The 21,924-nt window shown below is 46.0% G+C and overlaps 1 protein-coding gene across 2 annotated transcripts in view; it reads right to left on the reverse strand.

The window, feature by feature from the left end:
• Positions 1-21,924, reverse strand: part of VPS13A (vacuolar protein sorting 13 homolog A) — a 1,844,906-nt gene that overhangs the window by 1,230,673 nt on the left and 592,309 nt on the right. For both annotated transcript variants that reach the window (XM_069230089.1, XM_069230094.1), the window contains exon 32: positions 4,984-5,151. In XM_069230089.1, the coding sequence (XP_069086190.1) occupies positions 4,984-5,151 (168 nt within the window). The remainder of the gene's footprint in view (positions 1-4,983; positions 5,152-21,924) is intronic.

The raw sequence follows: 21,924 nt of genomic DNA on the forward strand, positions 1-21,924 counted from the left end.
ATCACTGTTTTTTTCGACCTTTTTTGTCAACGCTTTTTCTAGTCTGTGCGAGTTTGTCATTGAAGAAGACTGGGTTCAAGCCGTGTGGTGGATGCTGTCGTGCCATGTTGGTGATGGACCCCTATCAGGTATGTCTCTGATGCCTCCACAAAGACCACGACTCGAGGTTGGGTTCCAACTGCCGGGCCATGGCCCTGAAAGCTTCGAGAGAGTGGTCTCTGAAGCTAATAGCGGCCCAGCAGTCGACTTCAGTTAGCGACACTCCTAGCAGGTCATGGTCTTGATCAAGCAGGAGGTTGCGGGATCGCTCCAGGAGCCCTAAGTCCTCTTCGCACTCTAGGTCCTCTGGACACTCAGGGAAGAGGCACAAAACGTAGTAGTCAAAGCAGACTTCGGCATGCCCATCGGCCGACGAGACGTCTCGGAAATGTTGACATTCCGAGCACGGTTCTGCAGAATCAATACCACGGCCAACTTCAGGCCCCCCACCCTTTTACTGCAGCCGGAGTGACCCCCCCCCTCTCAACTTAGGGAGTTTTACAAAGCCATGTGCATCAAATTAAAATTTGAGCGGGTCTCCACTGCTGGTGTGCCGATGTAGCCCCCGTGGGGTCAGCAGGGGCTACATTGGATTCCACTCCAGCGACTTCGGTGCCGTTGGGGACTCCTGGATACGATACCGGATCCGGAACAACACCGAGTGCACACAGTCGGCCTCCTCCTGCATCGTTTCCAAAGTTTACGCTCTGCCGGTACCATCGGCAGTGTGAGCCCCATCCCAGATGATCAGGAGCCAGAAAAACGCCAATGCCGACAAGGGCCAGATAAGTGCCTGAGGCTTATTTTGATCTGCCAAATACAGGGGAGGAATGGGAGGGGTCCCATGACCCTTTAGAATATTTTTTGGTTTGAGGAACTAGGGGAAGCCAGTGGAATGGGTACTTCTCTAGATACTGCCATGCTCTCACCTCCTACTGTGGCTACTGAGGAAGGAGCTTCATATGCTATGGTGGTTCGTAGGGCAGCTGAGGTCTTGGACCTACGGTGCCAGTCAGGACTAACGTCCTAACTGAGATGCTTCAGTTGGGGGTTTCCACATCAGAAACAATGTTACCCTTTAACAAAGCTGTAGGAAACTGTCCCTTGTTGCAGTCTCTCATCCCCCACCTCCCCACACACGCACATTTTTGCCTGTTTTTGATGCTGACTTGACTGAGAAGTATGCTGGGACCCTGCTAGCCAGGCCCCAGCACCAGTGTTCTTTCACTAAAAATGTACCTTTGTATCCACAATTGGCACACCCCTGGCACACAGATAAGTCCCTTGTAAAAGGTACCAGTGGTACCAAGGGCCCTGTGACCAGGGAAGGTCCCTAAGGGCTGCAGCACGTGTTGTGCCGTACTAAGGGACCCCTCCCCTAACACATGTGCACCACCATTGCAGATTGTGTGTGTTGGTGGGGACAAGAAAAGGCAAAGTCGACATGGCATCCCCCTCAGGATACCATGCCCACAAAATACTGCCTGTGGCATACTTGAGTCACCCCTCTATCCGGGCTAACAGCCCTAAGGCAGGGTGCACTATACCACAGGTGAGGGCATAGCTGCATGAGCAAAATGCCCCTACAGTGTCTAAGTCCTTTCTTAGACATGGTAAGTACAGTGTGGCCATATTAAGTATATGGTCTGGAAGGTTGTCAAAACGAACTCCACAGCTCCAAAATGGCTACACTGAATACTGGGAAGTTTGATATCAAACTTCTCAGAATAATAAACCCACCCTGAAGCCAGTGTTGGATTTATTACCAAATGCAGAGAGGGCATCTTAGAAGATGCCCCCTGTAATTTACCCAATCCTTCAGTGCAGGACTGACTCGTCAGTGCCAGCCTGCCACTGAGAAGAGTTTCTTGCCCCCTGGGGTGAGAGCCTTTGTGCTCTATGCTAGTGGACATGCCTGTCCCCTGGACACAGCCCCCAATTTTGGCAGCAAGTCCAGAGGAGATGATGAGAAAAACAAGGAGGAGTCACCCACCAGTCAAGACAGCCCCTAAGGTGTCCTGAGCTGAGGTGACCCCTGCCTTTAGAAATCCTCCATCTTGATTTTGGAGGATTCCCCCAATAGGAATAGGGATGTGCCCCCCTCCCCTCAGGGAGGAGGCACAAGGAGGGTGTAGCCACTCTCAAGGACAGTAGCCACAGGCTACTGCCCCCTAGACCTAAACATGCCCCTAAATTTAGTATTTAAGTGCAACCCTGATCCCAGGAAATCAGATTCCTGCAACCTTAACAAAGAAGGACTGCTGACCTACAAGCCCTGCAGAGAAGACGGAAGACAACTGCTTTGGCCCCAGCCCTACCGGCCTGTCTCCTGACTTTAAACCTGCAACCAGTGGCACATCCGACAGGGACCAGCGACCTCTGAAGCCTCAGAGGACTGCCCTGAACCAAAGGACCAAGAAACTCCTGTGAGCAGCGGCTCTGCTCAACTTCAACAACAACTTTGCAACTTTCTTGCAACTTTAAAGGACTTCACTCTTCTGCCGGAAGCGTGAGACTTCACCCTCTGCACCCGACGCCCTCGGCTCGAGATCCAGAGAACTAACACCACAGGGAGGACACCCCGGTGACTGCGCCCCAGTGGGTAGCCCGAGATGACCCCCCTAGACCCCGACGGCGACACCTGCAGAGAGAATCCAGAGGCTCCCCATGACCGAGACTGCCTGTAACAAGGGACCCGACGCCAGGACCAGGCACTTGAACTGCAGTCCTCAGGACCTGAAGGAACCGAACCCCAGTGCAGGAGTGGCCCCCAGGCGACCCTCTGCCTAGCCCAGGTGGTGGCTGGCCTGAGAAGCCCCCCATGTGCCTGCCTGCACCGCTAGAGTGGCCCCGGGTCCCTCCTTTGTTTCCTATACAAAACCTGATGCCTGCTTTGCACACTGCACCCGGCCGCCCCTATGCCGCTGAAGGTGTGTTTTGTGTGCCTACTTGTGTCCTCCCCAGTGCTCTACAAAAACCCCCTGGTCTGCGCCCCCAGAGGACACAGGTACTTACCTGCTGGTAGACTGGAACCGGAGCACCCCTGTTCTCCATAGGCGCCTATGTGTTTTGGGCACCTCTTTGACCTCTGCACCTGACCTGCCCTGAGCTGCTGGTGTGGTAACTTTGGGGTTACCTTGAACCCCCAACGGTGGGCTGCCTATGCCCAGGAACTGAGACTTGTAAGTGTCTTACTTACCTCACGATCTAACCATTACTTACCTCCCCCAGGAACTGTTGATTTTTGCACTGTCTACTTTTAAAATAGCTTATTGCCATTTTAACCAAAACTGTGTGTACTACTGTTTTAAGTCAAAGTTCTATACTTACCTGTACGAAGTACCTTGCATTTTATGTAATTACCTCAAATTTGAACCTTGTGGTTCTGAAATAAATTTAGAAAATATATTTTTCTATATAAAAACCTATTGGCCTGGAGTTAAGTCTTTGTGTGTGTGTTCCTCATTTATTGCCGGTGTGTGTACAACAAATGCTTAACACTACCCTCTGATGAGCCTACTGCTCGACCACACTACCACAAAATAGAGCATTAGAATTATCTAATTTTGCCACTATCTTACCTCTAAGGGGAACCCGTGGACTCTGTGCACACTATCTCTTACTTTGAGATAGTATATACAGAGCCAACTTCCTGACACAGGAAAAAAAACATTGCAATAAAAAAAAGAAAAAAAAAATCAGCATTATCATCACCAACTCTGTAATGTATATAAGAAAAGTGTTATGGTGCTAATAACAATGCTCGCATTTAATGCAATGGTCAGGAAACGTACAGCTTTGACCCACAAAAAGCCCTGCAGCTTATGTCTCCCTCCTTCTGCACTCTTCCCTTGTCACAAAACTGCAAATCTGTACTGTTTAAAAAATAAAGAATGGCTGCCTCGCTCTTCAGTTCCATTCTATAGGAGAGGGTTATTAACGCCTTTGTTGAAGTATCAGAGAGGTATGTGAGAAGAACCTGATTAGGACAGAAGCCACTATTACACAGATCCTTTCTCAGTGGCACAATCCTGTTGCAGTGTGTAGCCAAATATGCCACTACATCTCCTTGGACTGAGATCAAAACATCTATGGCCGCATATAAAATTTGTTTTCTTACCCTGCATGCCCCCAACCAACACACCCAACCTTCCTCTTGCAGGTCAGATGTAAACTGACCAGTCAGCTTCAAATATGTGAGGGTGGAGGCAGTGGTTTAGTTGACAACTGCCCTTCTGACAGCATCAAAGGCTTGAAGGTGGGGAAGAAGAATACTTGATGAGCTGTCTGAACCTCTCCTCATATAGTGACTATCAGATAATTCCTTCATCCACTACAAATACATATGGTTGAATAAAAGCACAGCACAAGGCCTTTCAGGATGTCACAACCTCCCTCTAGGTTTTGTTTGGCACCCCAAGGATCACCACTTGCTGGATTTTAGGGCATGTGGACATCATGCATGGCATTGCAGAAAGACAAGTCCTGTACCTAGTGGGTACCTTACCCAAGTGCTTAAGTACTTCATTACAGAACCATGAAAATTGCTTTAAAGAAACTTTGTAAAAAAGATTAATCAGTTGTTTGCCCAAATCACAAAATAATATGTTATAAGCATAAATTCCTGTAAGCCATCAGCTGCAGGAACATTATGGCTACAATCCAACATCTAAAACACTCACACTCCCCAGTGCCGGTGAGCTATGCAATTATACGCAATGCAAAACAAGCTGGTGATTAACCTACACAGGGTCATAAGCCATTTGAATAAACTTCAGCAACTGTTATCACTCGTTTTTCTAAGTAGAATAAAGAATTCTTTGTAAACACAAATATAATGATCATAAGCATCCCAGGATCACCTAAACTTGGATCAAAGTAAAGCATTCTAAAAAACTATAGTTTGCAAAAGTAAAAAAAAAAAAAAACTTTAGACCTACTTACCAAAATTCTTGAAATGAACTTGTTGACAAAAATTATCTGGATGCAGCCAACTACTAGATTAATATGGCTATCAACTATATTCATATCTGTGTAGGCAACACCTTCTGTAGCATCTACGTAGGAAATCATTTTAAAACTGAAGACTTCTTTTCCAGTGATACAGACAGCCTTTAAAATATAATTAACACATTTAGAACATGTTGTCATATGTTATTCAAAGCATGTTAATGTTTCACCAACAGTGCACTGAAACGTTTATATTTTTTGTTGCTAAGATTTACAATATTGTGATCAATGGCTTTTAACATACGTGCCTTAGAGCAGTTACACTATAGTGAAACATAATTGCAACATGGTTTTCAGTATATGTTTCAAATAAGTAGCATCTAGCCCTACATTTTGTTTTACCATAACCTAAGTTTTGAAACAATGCTAAAAACGAATTACCCCTGCCCAAAGGATGAGCTATACTTTATACATCTATGATAATCAATTTACGAAGCTTCAACAATAACACTCTTTTGAAACATGCATTGGCAATAGGAATAGCTTATTAATAAAATTGTGTTTTGCGTCACTGATGTGCACTAAATCAGTCATCACACATGCACTCTGTCCCTCTTTCTTGCACTTGTGCATCCATCCATTCATTGACTGGCTCATTCTTTGCATTCATCTTCTAATACAACCACAATACAACACACACAAACAACACTATAGCAATTTGAAAAAAGAGAGTACAGGTAGAAAAAAGTAGAACACATGCTACCCCATAAGCATGGCAGCCATACCCTGGCAAGAACAAAACTAAACATACCAGCAGGTGTCAGTCTTGCAATGTATTGTACAAGGCCTATTGTTGTTTTAAAATTCCAGCATCGCTGTAAAGTTTAGTACCTACGTTTTAGGCATCTTAGACTGGTAAAATATTGGTACACTATGGAAATCAGCATACTATAACTGTCACATGAATTAGAAAAGTGGCCACTCAGGGTGCGTTAATGGCAAACAAGCTGCAACTTAGCACTGCCTAGGGAAGTCTAGTATCCTCTTAAGAAAAACTGAAATAAAAAGAGTAGAAGCAAATGGTATGTAACGTTTACCACACAATTTTAACAACATGTAACATTACAATGCAGGTCAGTACAATGCAGGTAAATACAGCATATGCCATTTCTGGCTAGGTTACATAGCTGTACTTTACCACACAGGTATCTTTTTTAAGTTACACATTTTTTTAATGCCACTTAAGAAAAAGGATGATTTAAAGGTTAACAGTTTTTTTTTTTTTGTTTTTTTTAAAGAGTTCACGGGCAGGTAAAGGGACGCAAGGGCTTTTTATGGTTTGTGTGCGCAGATGTAATGGGAGGTAAGAGCTTTTTAAGGTTTAGGGACAGGCTGAGATAAAAGAAAGTAAGACTTTTTTAGGATTGGTGGTTAGAGGTAAAGGGAGGTAAGGTTTTTTTTTGTTTGTTTTGTTTTAGAGTTCAGGGACAAGGTGATTTTTGGGAATCCGGGACAGATAAAAGTGAAAGGAGGCAAGGGCGTTTTAGGATTCTGGGACGGGTAGAGGTAAAAAAAAAAAAATAAAAAAAAAAAACTAAAATCAATCTCTCTCTCTATCTATCTCTCTATCTATATATATCTACCTCCAAGTCCTGCAGTTCTTCCGGCCACATCCACCTAGCAGGGCTGTGTATGGCAGCCGGCACAGGAACTACTGAAAATATCCCAAAACTCCACACTATCAAATACACAGCCTGGAAAGAGTCAGTACTCCAAAATGATAATGTCCACAAGAATATATCTTGTGGAAATTATTTTTTGGATTGCCAGCTCTTTCCTGCCTGTGTATTTGATAGTGTGGAGTTTTTGTGTGTCTATCTATCTATCAATTTTTTTACTTCCCTATATCTTTGATGTCGTTTGACAAATCTTCACAACATATTCTCAAAAAAAAAGCGTGCCACTGATTCTAGTTGTGCATTAAACGTTTTGGGGGAGAATATTCAAGTGGGGGCCATGTAAAAGACGGGGATGGTAAAAGAAAAAAAAGAAAAAAGTGCTATCCATGTTAATCCCCAAACCGCTGGACATAATTACACCAAATTTAGCAGGAAGGTATCTCTTGGGCCAGAAAGTGCCCTTTGTGGTATTTGATGTAAATTGGTTCAGTAAGATATTATTGGGAAAATATATTTGTATATCAAGGTGTGCGAATAATAAGCAAATTCTCCCTATCTTTTGTGGATCTGATTGGCTGCCAACACTTCAACCAGGTATCAAACTTCTCAGCACAATAAACCCACACTGATGCCAGTGTTGTATTTATTAAAAAATGCACCCAGAGGGCATCTTAGAGATGTCCCTTGTACTTTAGCCAAACTTCTAGTGCAGGACTTACTGGTCTGCGCCAACCTGACACTTTCAGATGAGTTTCTGACCACACAGGGTGAGAGCCTTTGTGCTCCCTGTGGCCAGAAACAAAGCCTGCACTTGGTGGAGGTGCTTCACACCCCGCTGGAACTGTAACACCTAGCAGTAAGCCTCAAAGGCTCAGGACTTTTGTTACAGTGCCCTAGAGCACTCCAGCTAGTGGAGATTCCCACTCCCAGACCAAGCCTCACTTTTGGCGGAAAATCCAGAGGGAAAATTAGTGAAAACAGGGAGGATTACCCACTCCAGCTAAGTCCACCCCTACAGTTTCCAGAACTGAAGTGACACCCCCCCTGCAAAATCTTCCATCTTGGTTTGAAGAACAGGAACCAATAGGGTTAGGTCTGTGTCCCCCTCCCCAAAGGGAGTGGACACAGGAAGGGTGTAGCCACCCTCAGGGACAGTAGCCATTGGCTACTGCTCTCTAACCCCTGTAATGCCCTACATCCAGAATTTAAGGGTTCCACTGAACCTAGCTCATCAGATTCATGGTGACCTCAAGAAGACAACAAGAAGAAAGAAGAAGGGCTGCTAAGCTGACCCCAGCAGAAAATACTGAAGACACCAACTGACTTGGCCCCAGCCCTACAAGCCTGTATCCAGCTTCTGAAGCACTGCTACAATAAGGCGACGCATCCTACAGGACCAGCGACCTCTTAAAAGCCCCAAGAGGACTGCCTGCACAATAGAGGACCAGGATCCCCTATGGACAGTGCCTCTGTCCAGAAAGAAACCCTGACAAAGGACTCCAGAACTACCCAGAATACACAAGTCCTACTCACTCTGCACCAGACACCCACGGCTCGTGTCCAGGTGGCAGACCTGTCTAGAGCTGGTCCCCAGGCAATTCTGACTTAGTGTCCATCCTGGGTTGACCCCTCCTGTCCAACAGGACGATGCCTGCAGCCTAAATTTGGGGGATCCCCCTGACCGCGAGAGAACCGGACAAAGGGTTCCGACGCCAAAAGGTACCCCTGCAGCCCCCTGGCCTTGTGGAATTCAACCTCAAGTGTAGCAACGTTCAGCAGGTGGCCCACCTCCTTGTGCAGCTTGTGGTTTTCCTTAACCGACCTTCTGGACTCACCCTGCAGCCTACTTGTGACCCCCAGTGTCCCCCTATTCAAAAGCATTGGGAGCCAGAAGCTGAATTTGCACCTTGCTGCCCCTGCGTTGCTCAGGGTGTGTGTTTGGTGCTGACCTGTGGCCCCCCGGGTGTTCACCTAAAAGTCCAGGTCTGCCCTCCAAAGACGTGAGTACTTACCTGTAGCAGACCTGATTCCAAGTGCCCCCAGTCTCCATAGGACTCTATTTAAAATATTGCATCATACTTGACCTCTGCACCCGATCCGCCCCATGTTGTTGGTGGTGAGTGTTTTGGGTTGACTTGAACCCCAGCCTGTGGACATCCTAACCCCCAGAGACTAGAACTGCCTCACAACTGTACTAACTTTTCTTCCCCCCTGTTTCTGAAAATTGCACTGTCAACTTTTAAAACAGATATTTGCTATTTTCTTGAAAAACCTTTAACTTGCCAAATGGTTAAGTCACCTTTAGCATTTCTTTTTCAGATTTAAAAGTTACTCTAGTTAGGGGTTAGTAACTAGAAGTGGTTTTTAGTTCCTAAAAGTAAGCCCCAACTTTAGCAACAAAATGAGCAGCTCAGAGGACATGGTGGTGGAACTCAACCTCACCTCTTAACTCCATGTTAGGCTGCAAGAGGTAAGGAATCTCCGCAGCCTCAGAAAAGTCAAAACAGGTTTCATCCCTACCAAGATTCAGCTCCAGGAGATCTTGGCAGAGTATGCAAAGGACCCCCCTAATGAAGAGGAAGACCTCCCCTCAGATGGTGAAGAAGTTATGGATTAGGAGGATGAACTCCCCCCTTCTAACCTAACTAGGGAAAACAGGACCCCAATGTCCCTGTCTCCAAAGATAGTGCTCACTGGATCTGGGTCGTCCACAGGGGAGTCAGGCAACTCTGAGAACACTGAACAGTTTCAATGAAGAGGACCTCATTTTAGCTAGTATAGGGAAGTTCCCTCTTTCTTGGCATGGTTAGCCCCATTTTCTGCCTGTTGTCAGAGTATTTGACTGTGTTTACTGGGATCCTGCTAACCAGGACCCCAGTGATTATGCTCTTTCCTTTCCAACTTGGCAACTTGTACTATTTTCACCCCACATTTGGCATACTGGTGAACCCATGTAAGTCCCTATCATATGGTACACAGGTACCCAGGGCATTGGAGTAGCAGGGGATCCCCATGGGCTGCAGAAGGTATTATGCCACCCATGGAGAGCCCATGCACAGTGTTCTGCAGGCCTGAGATTGCAGCCTGCATGAAAGGGTCCATGCACCCTTTTTCACCATAGGTCACTGCATCAGGTCACTAAAAGTCACTTCTGTGGCAGGCCCTGCTAGCCCAGAGGGCAGGGTGCAAGAACCTGTGTGTGAGGGCACCCCTGCACTAGCAGAGGTGCCCCCCCCCCCCCCGAATTCCAGTGCCATTTTCATGAACTTCGTGAGTGTGGGGACGACATTTTACGTGTGTACTGGACCTGGGTCACAATCTATGTCCAGCTACATAATTGTAACTGCAAACCTAGGCATGTTTGGTATCAAACATGTCAGAATCATACCCCAATACTGTTGCCAGTAACATAAGTATGATTCTATGCATTCTGGGGCTCCTTAGAGGACCCCAAGCATTACTTCTACCAGTCTTCCAGGCAGCCCAAACTGCTGCCACCCCTCATACAGGTTTCTTCCCTCCTGCTGCTTGAACAGCTCAAGCCCAGGAAGACAGAACAAAGGATTTCCTTTGGGAGAGGGGGGTAACTCTCACCCTTTGGAAATAGGTGTTACAAGATTTGGGAGGGGTAGCCTCCCAAAGCCACTGGTAAGCTCTGAAGGTCATATTTGGTGCCCTCTGTGCATAAACTAGTCTACATCATTTCAAGGACCTCCAGTCCCTGCTCTGGCCCAAAACTGGACAATAAAAAGGGCAGTGACCACTCCCCTGTCCATCGCCCCCATAGGGGTGGTGCTCAGAGCTCCTCCAGAGGGTCCCTGGGTTCTGCAATCTTAAATCCAAGGTTGGTAGGGACCTCTGGGAGCATCTCAGTGGCCAGGCCTGGCAGGTGATGTCAAAGCCCCCCTCCTGATAAGTGGGCACCTGACTAGGTGACCAATCCCCCTTTCAGGGCTATTTAGGGTCTCTCTCTTGGGTGGGTCCTCAGATTCAGCTTGCAAGATTCCAGCAGGATTCCTCTGCAACCTCCTCTTGGACTTCTAGCCACTGGAACCATGACTAGAACCTCCAGGAACCGACAATCTGCATCCACGAAGAAGTCTCTACTTGCAACATTGTTTCCACTGCTCCTTCCAGCAACTGCAACATTTCCCCGGCTACAAGAAGCAAGAAAATATCTCCCTTGGAGTGAAGGAGTCCCTCCCCTGCATCTGGAGGCACCTATTGCAATGACGACCGGCTGCATGGATCTCCTCTCATCCTGAGCGGCTGCATCACGTGCGATATTTGCCTCTGCCAAGGCTTGTTCGTGGTTTTTCCACACCACAGACTGACTGCAATCTTTCATCTGGCGAGGGACATCGACTGCATCATCCAGGAATTCTTCATCCTCTCCAGCGCTGCATTGCTGACCATTTTTGTCTCACTGTCGACCAACTCCTGCATCCACAGATGGGTGTGTAGTGGCTCCTGCCACCACTGGACACTCCAACGTCGACTGGACTTGGTGCCCTACTTTTCCAAGTCTTCCTCTTCCAGGATCCACCTTTGGTCTCTTGCAGTCTTGTCTGATTCTTGCAATATCCTTCTCTGAAGACCTCTGGGTTTGTTTGGGTAGAACTAGTACTTACCTCTTCTCTCCTGGTCGCTGGAGGGCACCCTAGTACTTACCTTGTGGGTTTCCTAGTTCCTCCAGCTCCCCTCTACCGATTCCACTTCCTTGGGTGGGGGCCCGACTTTCACATTCCACTTTCTTATTATCCCCTAGGCCTTCAGTATTGCCTATTGCTTTTCACTGTTTTCTATTGGTTTTTATGCCTATTTCTAATTGCTACTGAACATATATAGTGTGTTTACTTATCTCCTATTGGAATGTTGCCTATCTAGTGTTTTAGATGTTCTGTTACTCTAATAACGAGCCTTTATTTTCATAACACTTAGTGTTTTCTTTCATGTGTGTAGGTGCTGTGTGACTACACTGCTATTGCAGGAGCTTTGCATGTCTTCTAGATAAGCCTTGGCTGCCCATCCACAGCTACTTCTAGAGAGCCTGGCTTCTAGACACAGCCTACACCTCACTAATAGGGGATACCTGGTATTAGGTGTTAGTACCCTAGGCAACTACCACACACCAGGTCAGCTTCCTACACCACCTCCTTAGGCAACCACACTGTGGTAAAAATACCTATTATGGCCTTGGCTACTTCAGGAGCTGTAGTAGACCTAAGGGGAATTGTTTCACGCTAAAGATGGGTCAGTTGATGGGGTTGTCTACTCGGACACCCTCACTGCACAGCAGCAATCTGACTGCAGGCAACTCCTACAGCACTTTGCTGGGCTCTTCTCTTTGACCCCTGGATAGACCCACCTGTGTACCCATGATGTGGACACAGGAGACAGCTTACCTGTCAAAAACAAACATTTATAGACAGTCTGACCAAGTCAAAGAGAGAATCAAATTGGAAGTCTACAAGATGCTCGATTTAGGGGTTATTGAATCCTCTGACATTCCCTGGGCTAGCCCAGTGGTCTTGGTCCCCAAACCTCATTCCAAGGATGGCAAGAGAGAAATTAGGTTTTGTATGGACTACAGAGGTCTCAACTCGTCACCAAGACAGATGCTCACCCTATAACAAAAGCAGATTAACTTATAGACAAATTAGGAGCAGCTAAACTCCTCAGTACCTTTGACTTAACTGCGGGGTACTAGCATATCAGAATGGCACCTGGAGAAATAGAAAAGACAGCATTCTCTATACCTGATGGGCTTTTTCAGTTTACTGCTATGCCCTTTGGCTTAAAGAATGTCCCTGTTACTTTTCAAATGTTGGTGAATTAAGCTGTTGCTGGTTTTGAGTCCTTTAGTGCAGCATATCTAGATGATATTAAGTTGTTGCTGGTTTTGAGTCCTTAAGTGCAGCATATCTAGATGATATTGCTGTCTTTAGCACCTCCTGGCAGGATCACCTGGTCCACCTAGAGAAGGTTTTGCAGGCTCTGCAATCAGCAGGCCTCACTATTAAGGCATCAAATGGCCAGATAGTGTGGAGAACTGTTGTATACTTGGGTCACCTTCTAGGTGGAGGCCAAGTTCAACCATTGCAGCCCAAGACCCAGACAATTTTGGACTGGGAAGCTCCAACAATCCATTCTCAAGCCTGGGCATTCCTTGCTTTGACTGGTTACTATAGGAGGTCCGTGAAGGGGTATGGGTCCATTGTGACCCCCTCACAGAACTTACCTAAAAAAAAAAAGGCCCAGAAAAGTAAACTGGACTCTTGACTGTCGAAAGGCCTTTGACACCCTGAAGGAGGCAATATACTCAGCATCAGTTCTCACAGCTCCAAATTATTCTAAGCAGCTTATTCTGCAGACAGATGCCTCTGAACATGGGATAGGAGCAGCCCTGTCACAAACCAATGATGATGGCCATGACCAACCTGCTGCTTTTATTAGCAGGCGGTTACTCCTCAGCGGGCATCGTTGGAGTGCCATTGAGAGGGAGGGCCTTTGCTGTGGTTTGGTCACTGAAAAAGCTGAGACCATACATGCTTGGTACTCACTTTATTGTTCAAACTGACCACAGACCTCTCAGATGGCTGATGCAAATGAAAGGTGAGAACTCTAAACTTTTTATGTGGTCCATCGCCCAACAGGGAATGAACGTTTCAGTGGAACACAGACCTGGGACTGCCCATGCCAATGCAGAAGGCCTTTCCAGGTTTTTCCGCTTAGATAATGAAGACTCTCTTGAGAAAGGTTAGTCTCATCCTCTTCCGTTTGGGAGATGGTTGTGTAGGAAAGTGCCCTTTTTGGAATGATTGCCCTCCTCCACTTCTGACTGAGACTGATGCTGTCTTGACAGAGTGTGCTGGGATCCTGTTAACCAGGCCCCTGCACCAGTGTTTTCCCAACATTGTACCACTGTGTCCACATTTGGCACACACCTGGGTCCACAGTTCAGTATCTTGTAAAAGGTACCCATGGTACCAAGGGCCAGGGAAGGTTACCAAAGGCTTCAACATGTATTTTGCCACCCTAGGGATCCCTCACACAGGACATGCACACTGCCGTGGGTGTGTTGGTGAGGAGAAAAAGGCAAAATTTACATGCCACCCTTCCCAGGGTGCCATGCCCACAAACCACTGCCTGAGGCATAGGTAAGTCACCCCTGTAGCGGACCTTACCGCCCTAAGGCAGGGTGCTCTATACCACAGGTGAGGGCATAGTTGCATAAGCAATATGCCCCTACAGCGTTGAAGTCCATTCTCAGACACTGTAAGTGCAGTGTGGCCATTTAAAGTACATGGGGTGAGAGGTTGTCATTACTAACTCCACAGCTCCATAATGGCTCCTCTGAATTCTGGGAAGCTTTGTACCACACTTCTCAGCACAATAAATCCACACTGATGCCAGTGTGAGATTTATTGAAAAATGCACACAGAGGGCATCTTAGAGATGCCCCCTGTATACCAGTCCAAATGCTAGTGTTAGGCTGACCAGTTCCTGTCACCCTGCTAAATTCAGACGGGTTTCTGGCCACATGCGGTGAGTGCCTTTGTCACTCTGTGGCCAAAGGCAAAGCCTGCACTGGGTGGAGGTGCTTCTCACCCACCCTGCAGGAACTGTAACACCTGGCGGTGAGCCTCAAAGGTTCAAGCCTGGTGTTACAGCGCACCAGGGCACTCTAGCTAGTGGAGATGCCCGCCCCTTAGGACACAGCCCCCACCTTTGGCAGCAAGTCCGGAGTCGATAATGAGAAAAACAAGGAGGAGTCACCCACCAGTCAGGACAGCCCCTAAGGTGACCTGAGCTGAGGTGACCCCGCCTTAAGAAATTCTCCACCTTGTTGTGGAGGATTCCCCCAATAGGAATAGGGATGTGCCCCCCTCCCCTCAGGGAGGAGGCACAAAGAGGGTGTAGCCAACCTCCATGACAGTAGCCATTGACTACTGCCCCCCAGCCTTAAACACACCACTAAATTGAGTATTTTGGGGTGACCCTGAACCCAGGAAATCAGATTCTTGCAACTTGAAACAAGAAGGACTGCTGACCTGAAAGCCCCGCAGAGACGAGGGAGACAACAAATGACTTGGCCCCAGCCCTACCGGCCTGTCTCCAGATTCAAAAAACCTGCACAGCGACGCATCCAGCGGGACCAGCGACCTCTGAGGACCTGCACCAAGGGACCAAGAACCTCCAGAGGACAGCTGCTCTGTCCAAAACAGCAACAAGAAACCCACTTTAAAGAGACTCTTGCCTCACTCCGGAACCGTGGGTCTTCACACGCTGCATCCGACACCCCCGGCTCGAGTTCAGGAGAACCAACACTGCAAAGAGAACCCCCAGGTGACTCCAACGACATGGACACCCTGTGTTGACCTCCCTGCACCCCCACACCGACGCCTGCAGAGAGGATCCAGAAGCTCCCCCTGACCGCGACTGCATGGTAACAAAGGAACCGGAAGCCTGGACCAGGCACTGCACTCGCAGGCCCCAGGACCGGGAGGAACCACCTAGCAGCAGGAGGCCCTTATCCTAGCCCAGTTGGTGGCTGGCCCGAGAAGCCCCCCTGTGCCCTGTCTACATCGCCTGTGACCCCCTGGGTTCCTCCATTGCTTTCAAGGCGGCACCAGACACCTACTTTGACCACTGCACCCGGCCGCCCCTGTGCCACTGATGGTGTATTTTGTGTGCCTGTGTGTGTCCCCCAGTGCTCTACAAAACCCCCCTGCTCTGCTCCCTGAGGACGCAAGTACTTACCTGCTAGCAGATTGGAACCGGAGCACCCCTGTTCTCCATAGGCACCTATGTTATTTGGGCCCTCCTTTGACCACTGCACCTGACCGGCCCTGTGTTGCTGGTGCTGAGGGTTTGGGGTTGCCTGGAACACCCAACGGTGGGCTGCCTATGCCCAGGAGACTGACTGTGTAAGTGCTTTACTTACCGGAGAAACTATTACATACCTCCCCCAAAAACTGTTGATTTTTGCACTGTCCACTTTTAAAATAGCTTATTGCATTTTTGCCAAAACTGTGTATACTACTGTTTTAATTCAAAGTTCCATACTTACCTTGTGAAGTACCTTAAAATGTATGTACTTACCTAAAATTTGAATCTTGTGGTTCTAAAATAAAGAAAAGAATATTTTTCCATATAAAAACTGATTGGCCTGGAGTTACGTCTTTGAGTGTGAGTGTTCTCATTTATTGCTGCGTGTGTACAGCAAATGCTTAACTCGACCCTCTGATAAGCCTACTGCTCGACCACACTACCACAAAATAGATCAACAGTATTATCTAATTTTGCCACTATCAACCTCCAAGGGGAACACTTGGATTCTGTGCACACTATCTCTCACGTTGAGATAGTATATACAGAGCCAACTTCCTACAATATTGAATTGTATTAGTTTTTATAGCAAAGTAAATGATTACCTTACATTGCACCAGCATTCGACAATCTTTGTTAGGGCTTCTGAATGATTTCCTCACTATCACCATCTCCCCTCTCCATAGCCACTTTCTCACATGTATTTCATTTGTTATATAGCATTTTGCATACCGATGTAGGGTGTCGGAGAGCTTGACAGCACACAGATATATATATATATATATATATATATATATATATATACACAGAGACAATGAATCATAAGTGTGTAATATACAGAGGCAATTATTTATGGATGTGTAAATCAGTGCATTGAAAATGTTACATAAGAAAAAGGGGACTACAAGGTGAGGGATTCACATGTCATCCACACTGGTAGGCATTCTTTGAGAGCGCTTGGTCTGGAGAAGCACAACTGAGAATTCTGAACCTAACACAGTGGTTAGGATTAACTTTGCTAATAAGATTTTTTTTTCTACCCAAACAAACCATTTTAGCAATATTAGGATAATGAAAGACTGGGAAAAACAAAGTTATACCCTATACCATGCAGTTTGCATGCAGCTCTCTCATGGCAGTTCACAACTCACCATGCTAGATTAAGATTGTAACTTATGAACTGCACAGTAACAACAGGATTTCTGTGACAAAAGCAGTAACCCACTGAGCCAAGCCCTTTCTGAATCAGCTACCATGCCAAGCTCTTTCCGAATCCTCAAAGGAGGGGGGGAGGGGGGGTCAGAGGAGAGACGTGGATGCTGAGGAATCATGCTGTGGCAGAGGGAGCGCACAGTGAGCCCTGGTTTCCTTAAAGTGCTCCAGGGCTAAATCTCCCTTATTTCTTAAGTGACAGGTGCCATTAAATAGCATGTCCGTTAGTGACAGATTAATCACCAGAGAAGACAGTAGATCTTATCACACGTGACACCAAATCATCACACTTGTAATGACTGTATTGTCCAAGCAGTCAGTTGTGACAGTCCATAGCACATAATGTACTTTGCTGTGTCCTGACCATCTTCAATGGTCTGAGCCAAACTGACACTGTACTCCTCCTGGACTGCTGGAACGTTTAATCAACAGAATTCCATAATGCACTGGAGTAGCGTCCTAGTAAGCAGCTTGCACTGACAGATCTAAGGGTAAGGCTAATGGAGAAAAACATCCTTTTTCCAAACATCTCTATCCTCTTATACTCCCAATCTGGCAGGGTTGTTGGGAAGGGATTGACCCTGCTGGTGAAGGGTGGTACTACTGACTAGGTTCTCCAGAGTAGGGTGCCACTCAAGGAATGCATGGTCACCAGGAGCTGATTTAAGTCACTGTGCCACTAGCCTATTTAATGTTAGGCATGAACAAACATTTTGCCCAAGGGCCCATGAGGGTATCAGCAATAGTTTGTTAAATGGTAACAGAGGTTCCAAATAAGATTGTCCATGTTGTAGGCTTTGAACACATTAACTTTCACATCAATAAAAGGTAGCTGCAAAAAATCTTGTGCATACCGGTTGGGACATGTTCCTCCCTCTGCTGCCCTCTCGCCTACACATATAGAAGTAACACCACAACTGTGCTATCCTCACAACTCCTCCTAGAATACTGTACACCTCCAGGTAATGGCGTGCACAGGAGCGATCTGACGTTCGCTCTACAATCTAGACTAGTTTGACTGTACAGCATCAAGGTTAAAATGTTTCAGCCCCAGTTGGGCAATCATACAGCTTATGAACAAGAGGTCACAAGTAACATAGACAAACTACTTGGCTGGGGTCACAGAAGTCACCCAAACGTCTGCACACGTTTGTATGGGTAATGGCTTATACTGATCTGTTCTATGTATGGACAAGATGTTTCTGGCAACAGCAGCTAAGAACCTTTGGAATGTCTTTATGCTGGTTAAAGAAAATCAAAAATTCGAAAAAAGATCTACTTGTGTGAAGGAAAAAAAAAAGAAAAAAAAAAGGTAGTTGCAGATCTAGGACTTCAGCTGCCATTCTAATAAACACTGTAAATAAAGCACATTCTTGTGTAGTAGGACTAGGGGAGATACCAGCCATGTCAAGGGCCAAAGATCTGAAGGATTACTGGAGGGCGTCCTCTAGGTAGAGGCATTGTCTTGTCTAAGTCAGAAAGACAGGTGTGAAGGCACACAAGTTGCCCATTGCTTTGTTCGAGGTCGGGATGGATCTGGTTCTGTCAGAAAGAACTGTGGGCTTGTCATCCTCCTCTGGCATCAGTGCATGTGGTGACGCAGCAGTTAATTGCATGAATCAGGGGATCGGGTTCAAAGTCAGAGGTGAAAACAGAGCAGGTGGTTCAGGCAGTGTAGCTGCACAAAGGATGGGTCCACCAGCTGTAATGTGGCTGGAGATTCTTGCAGATCCATAGATGCATCTGTGGGAACTGGTAAGGTGTACAACATGCAAAGGATGGCATGTTAAACATCTCAATTTATTGTGGTGTTGTTGACAGAACTGGAAACTCAGGGTGCACTGGAATTAACTGCAGACATTTTTCCTTAGCAGGGGACCAAGGGCCAGATGTATCAAAGGGTTTTACCCATTCTGTGTCTATGGGAAAATGCTTTAGTACATGTAGCCCCAAGAGCGGTATTGTGGGGTATCAATATCCTCACAACTCCTCAGAAGAAAAATGCAGTAGTGGGAGTGGGCACAGACTGGACTACCCCTCCAGCCAGCATTTGCAGCAGGTAAGGCTGCCAACATTTTCTCTCGCGCCCAGAGGCGTCCTTTAAGAATCACCCAGATTACCTACAGCATGGGACGTGCCCGGGCGAAGACGGGCTATTTTTAGCCCGTCACAGCCCAACAGAGACTGGGCCGGGCCCCTTTTCTTACTCTTGGCCACTGGATATTGTCTTCTGGAAATGGGCAAGTGAAAGATAACCAAAGTAGGGGACTCCAAACAAAGCAAATGTGTGCAACAATTAATAACTTTATGGTAAGGCCTGCTAAAAAGGTTGATAATGATATAAAGCTTGCAGAGACTCTTTTGGTATCTGCTTTACTTCCATCGGGGACCTTAGTGGAAGGAATTTTTTTTCATTGTATTGCACCCTCTACAGGTCAGCTCTTGGTTCCCATAATAATTAATGAGGTGTTGGGAGATGGGGGTGCAATAACAGCGAACTGGGGATTTGTGCTACCACACAGCAACAAGACTGCAATTTATATAAGCCCTCCCCCTAGGCCCCTACGTGAAGTCTCGTAGAAATAGAAACTGAGAGACCATCTAAGCTGCGAAAAAGAGTGCCGAAGCCGGATTCAAATAACAGCTACAGGAACCGAGTGGGTTCCAGCATCATGTATGTTCTCTGGCTATCGCTGATGATTTTTGTAATCTTTTGAACTCTCGTCTAAGTGAGATTTTGGACAGTAAGCTTAATTCAGTTTATGAGTGCTAAACTAGTATTGAAACTAAAATAATGCACCTATCTTATCTGCCAATTTTTGGGAAATCTGTGGTCAGGTGGGAGGAGGCGGAGGGATTGGAAAAAACATCAACAGTCATATCTAGGCCTGAGTCTCTAGTACCTTTAGATTTATGTCCTTGGACTGTTTTGGTTCCTCAGCAAGCACCTCAAGAGGTGCAACATTTTGATGACGTAAGCATTAGAGGTCTTGAGGGGGGTGTCTAATAATACAAGCCAGTCCATTAGATCAGCAGATATAGTGCACCACTCCAAACTTCCCCCTCAAAAGGTATAGCTTTTTAGCATCTGTATTTAATTGAAGACCAAGGAGGCAAAGTAAGGTTACTCATTCAAATTCTCTATTGCTCTCCTACCAGCCTCATGCCCTTATGTTATAGTACTGGCCAAGTTCCACGATTACAGCAGGCTCCTTGGAATCAACAGCCTCCCTTAAGAATAAGGTGTTATTCTGGTTCAACCATATGGTAGATTCTCAGTGGAACATGGCACAGGAGATTATATTCATAAGGAGCGTGGGGGGCACTGGACCTCTTGAGAAAAGTTACTCTGGTGATGCAGTGATTGCGAATTTACGCAGGCCTAGCATTGAGGGGGATATTTTATTTAAAGGCCGTATAGATATGATAAAATCTGAGCCTTTGATGATTTAACCTATTTTTTTTTATAGGCATTTACACCCATCCACCTTTCAGGTTAGTGGGAGGAAATCTTCATATTTTACTCCGGCCACCTGGCAATCAGTCCCATTGCTCTCAGTGGGAAACCAGTTCTCCGTGTTGTCCGATTGAGAGACAAACAATTGACTTTGTCACGTGGCAGACGGGGCGTCCTTTGGTCTATAAAAAAGGGATGGGATTACTCCGGACGAGGAAAATAGCTCCCTAGGGCATTATGCAGGAAATGAGAATATGTGTGAGTCCAGTAGGCCCAGAAAAGGTCTGTCATTTTTGTCCTGGAATGTTCAAAATAAAATGCGAAATGAGAATTGGCACACATTCATTTGGAAATATAACATGATTTGTTGCCAGGAAACATGGGCTTTGGATAGCCTAGACATACATGGTTTTAAATTGTATTGTTTGAAAGCAACCTCCGGTACTGTGGGCAGAGCCAAGGGGGGGCTAGCAATATTTGTGAGAAATTCCCTTAGGGAAGTGGAGATCACATTTATAGAATTGGGGCCTTGTTTTCAAATTTTAAATCTCCATTCTCCTTGACAGTTCAATATTTTGTACATTATTTTTTATTTTTATGTTTTTACCTCACACCTCAAGTGCATTATTGAAGATCTGAATAAGAAAATAGCTGAGTGTGTTGAGAGAGCTAATTCTTTTAGTTCAGCGTTCTAGGCTGGTGATTTTAACATTTCCAAATGCCCTTGTGAGGGGGAGCGTACATGTGGTTATAATGACCTTCAGGATGACAACGCTAGTCACTTTTTGTATTCAGCCAATGGTGAAGCATTAAACTTCCTGATTCTATCCTTAAATCTAACTTTTGGTTCGGATGTCCATGAGGAAGATTATCAAAATTTGCCTACTTTCACAGGAAGTGGATCCATGATTGATTTCATAGTGATATCAGGAGTTCTGGTCAACTGTGCCCTTGATTATGAGGTTCTCCCACTTGTGTTTAGTAACCATAACCCTGTTGTTTTAAAATTGTGTCTTTACCAGGTGAATATTTTGTCTGGAAATCCCATGCCATCAATAGCTCATGCAAACAACAGAGGGGTTCACTTGCAATGGGGTTTTGTGAAAAATTGGTTGTCAAAAATCGCAAAAATTTCAGAAGACCCTATAAATATTTTAAACAATTTTGATGGTCTATGTAAAGCGATAACTGGTGGGCTAATTTCTTTAAAAAAAAAAAAAAAACCTTTAAAAGCCAGAGTGGGTAATCCATAGTTTTTTCATGAACGTACAGCAGCTTTGCAGTCACTTAAATCATTCACCAATTGTACTCCACGTAACACTGCAGATATTAGACTAGCAAGATCTAAATACAAACAGAACCTTATACACAGGAAATCTGAATTCAGAGTGAAAGAATGGGAGGATTTACAGACGGCGGCTTGATTTAAAGATTCTAAATTATTTTGGAGTGTAGTCAACCACCCATTTTTCAAAGATAATCTGGAGAGATTATATGTCACACCTTGGAACAAGACTGGGACGACCAGTATAAGGTAGTTTTTAATACCGGGAGTAAGATCGTATCGACCACAAATGAAGGTGGGTCTGAGCTCGAGAATGGCTGGGTGACTGGCTTGGTAGATTTATGGCTCTGTATATACTATCTCAAAGTGAGAGATAGTGTGCACAGAGTTCAAGGGTTCCCCTTAGAGGTTGATACTGTGCACAGAGTCCAGGGGGTCCTCTTAGAGATGGATAGTGGCAAAATTAGATA

Source organism: Pleurodeles waltl, chromosome 1_1 (assembly GCF_031143425.1).
Source record: "Pleurodeles waltl isolate 20211129_DDA chromosome 1_1, aPleWal1.hap1.20221129, whole genome shotgun sequence".
NCBI lineage: Eukaryota > Metazoa > Chordata > Amphibia > Caudata > Salamandridae > Pleurodeles > Pleurodeles waltl.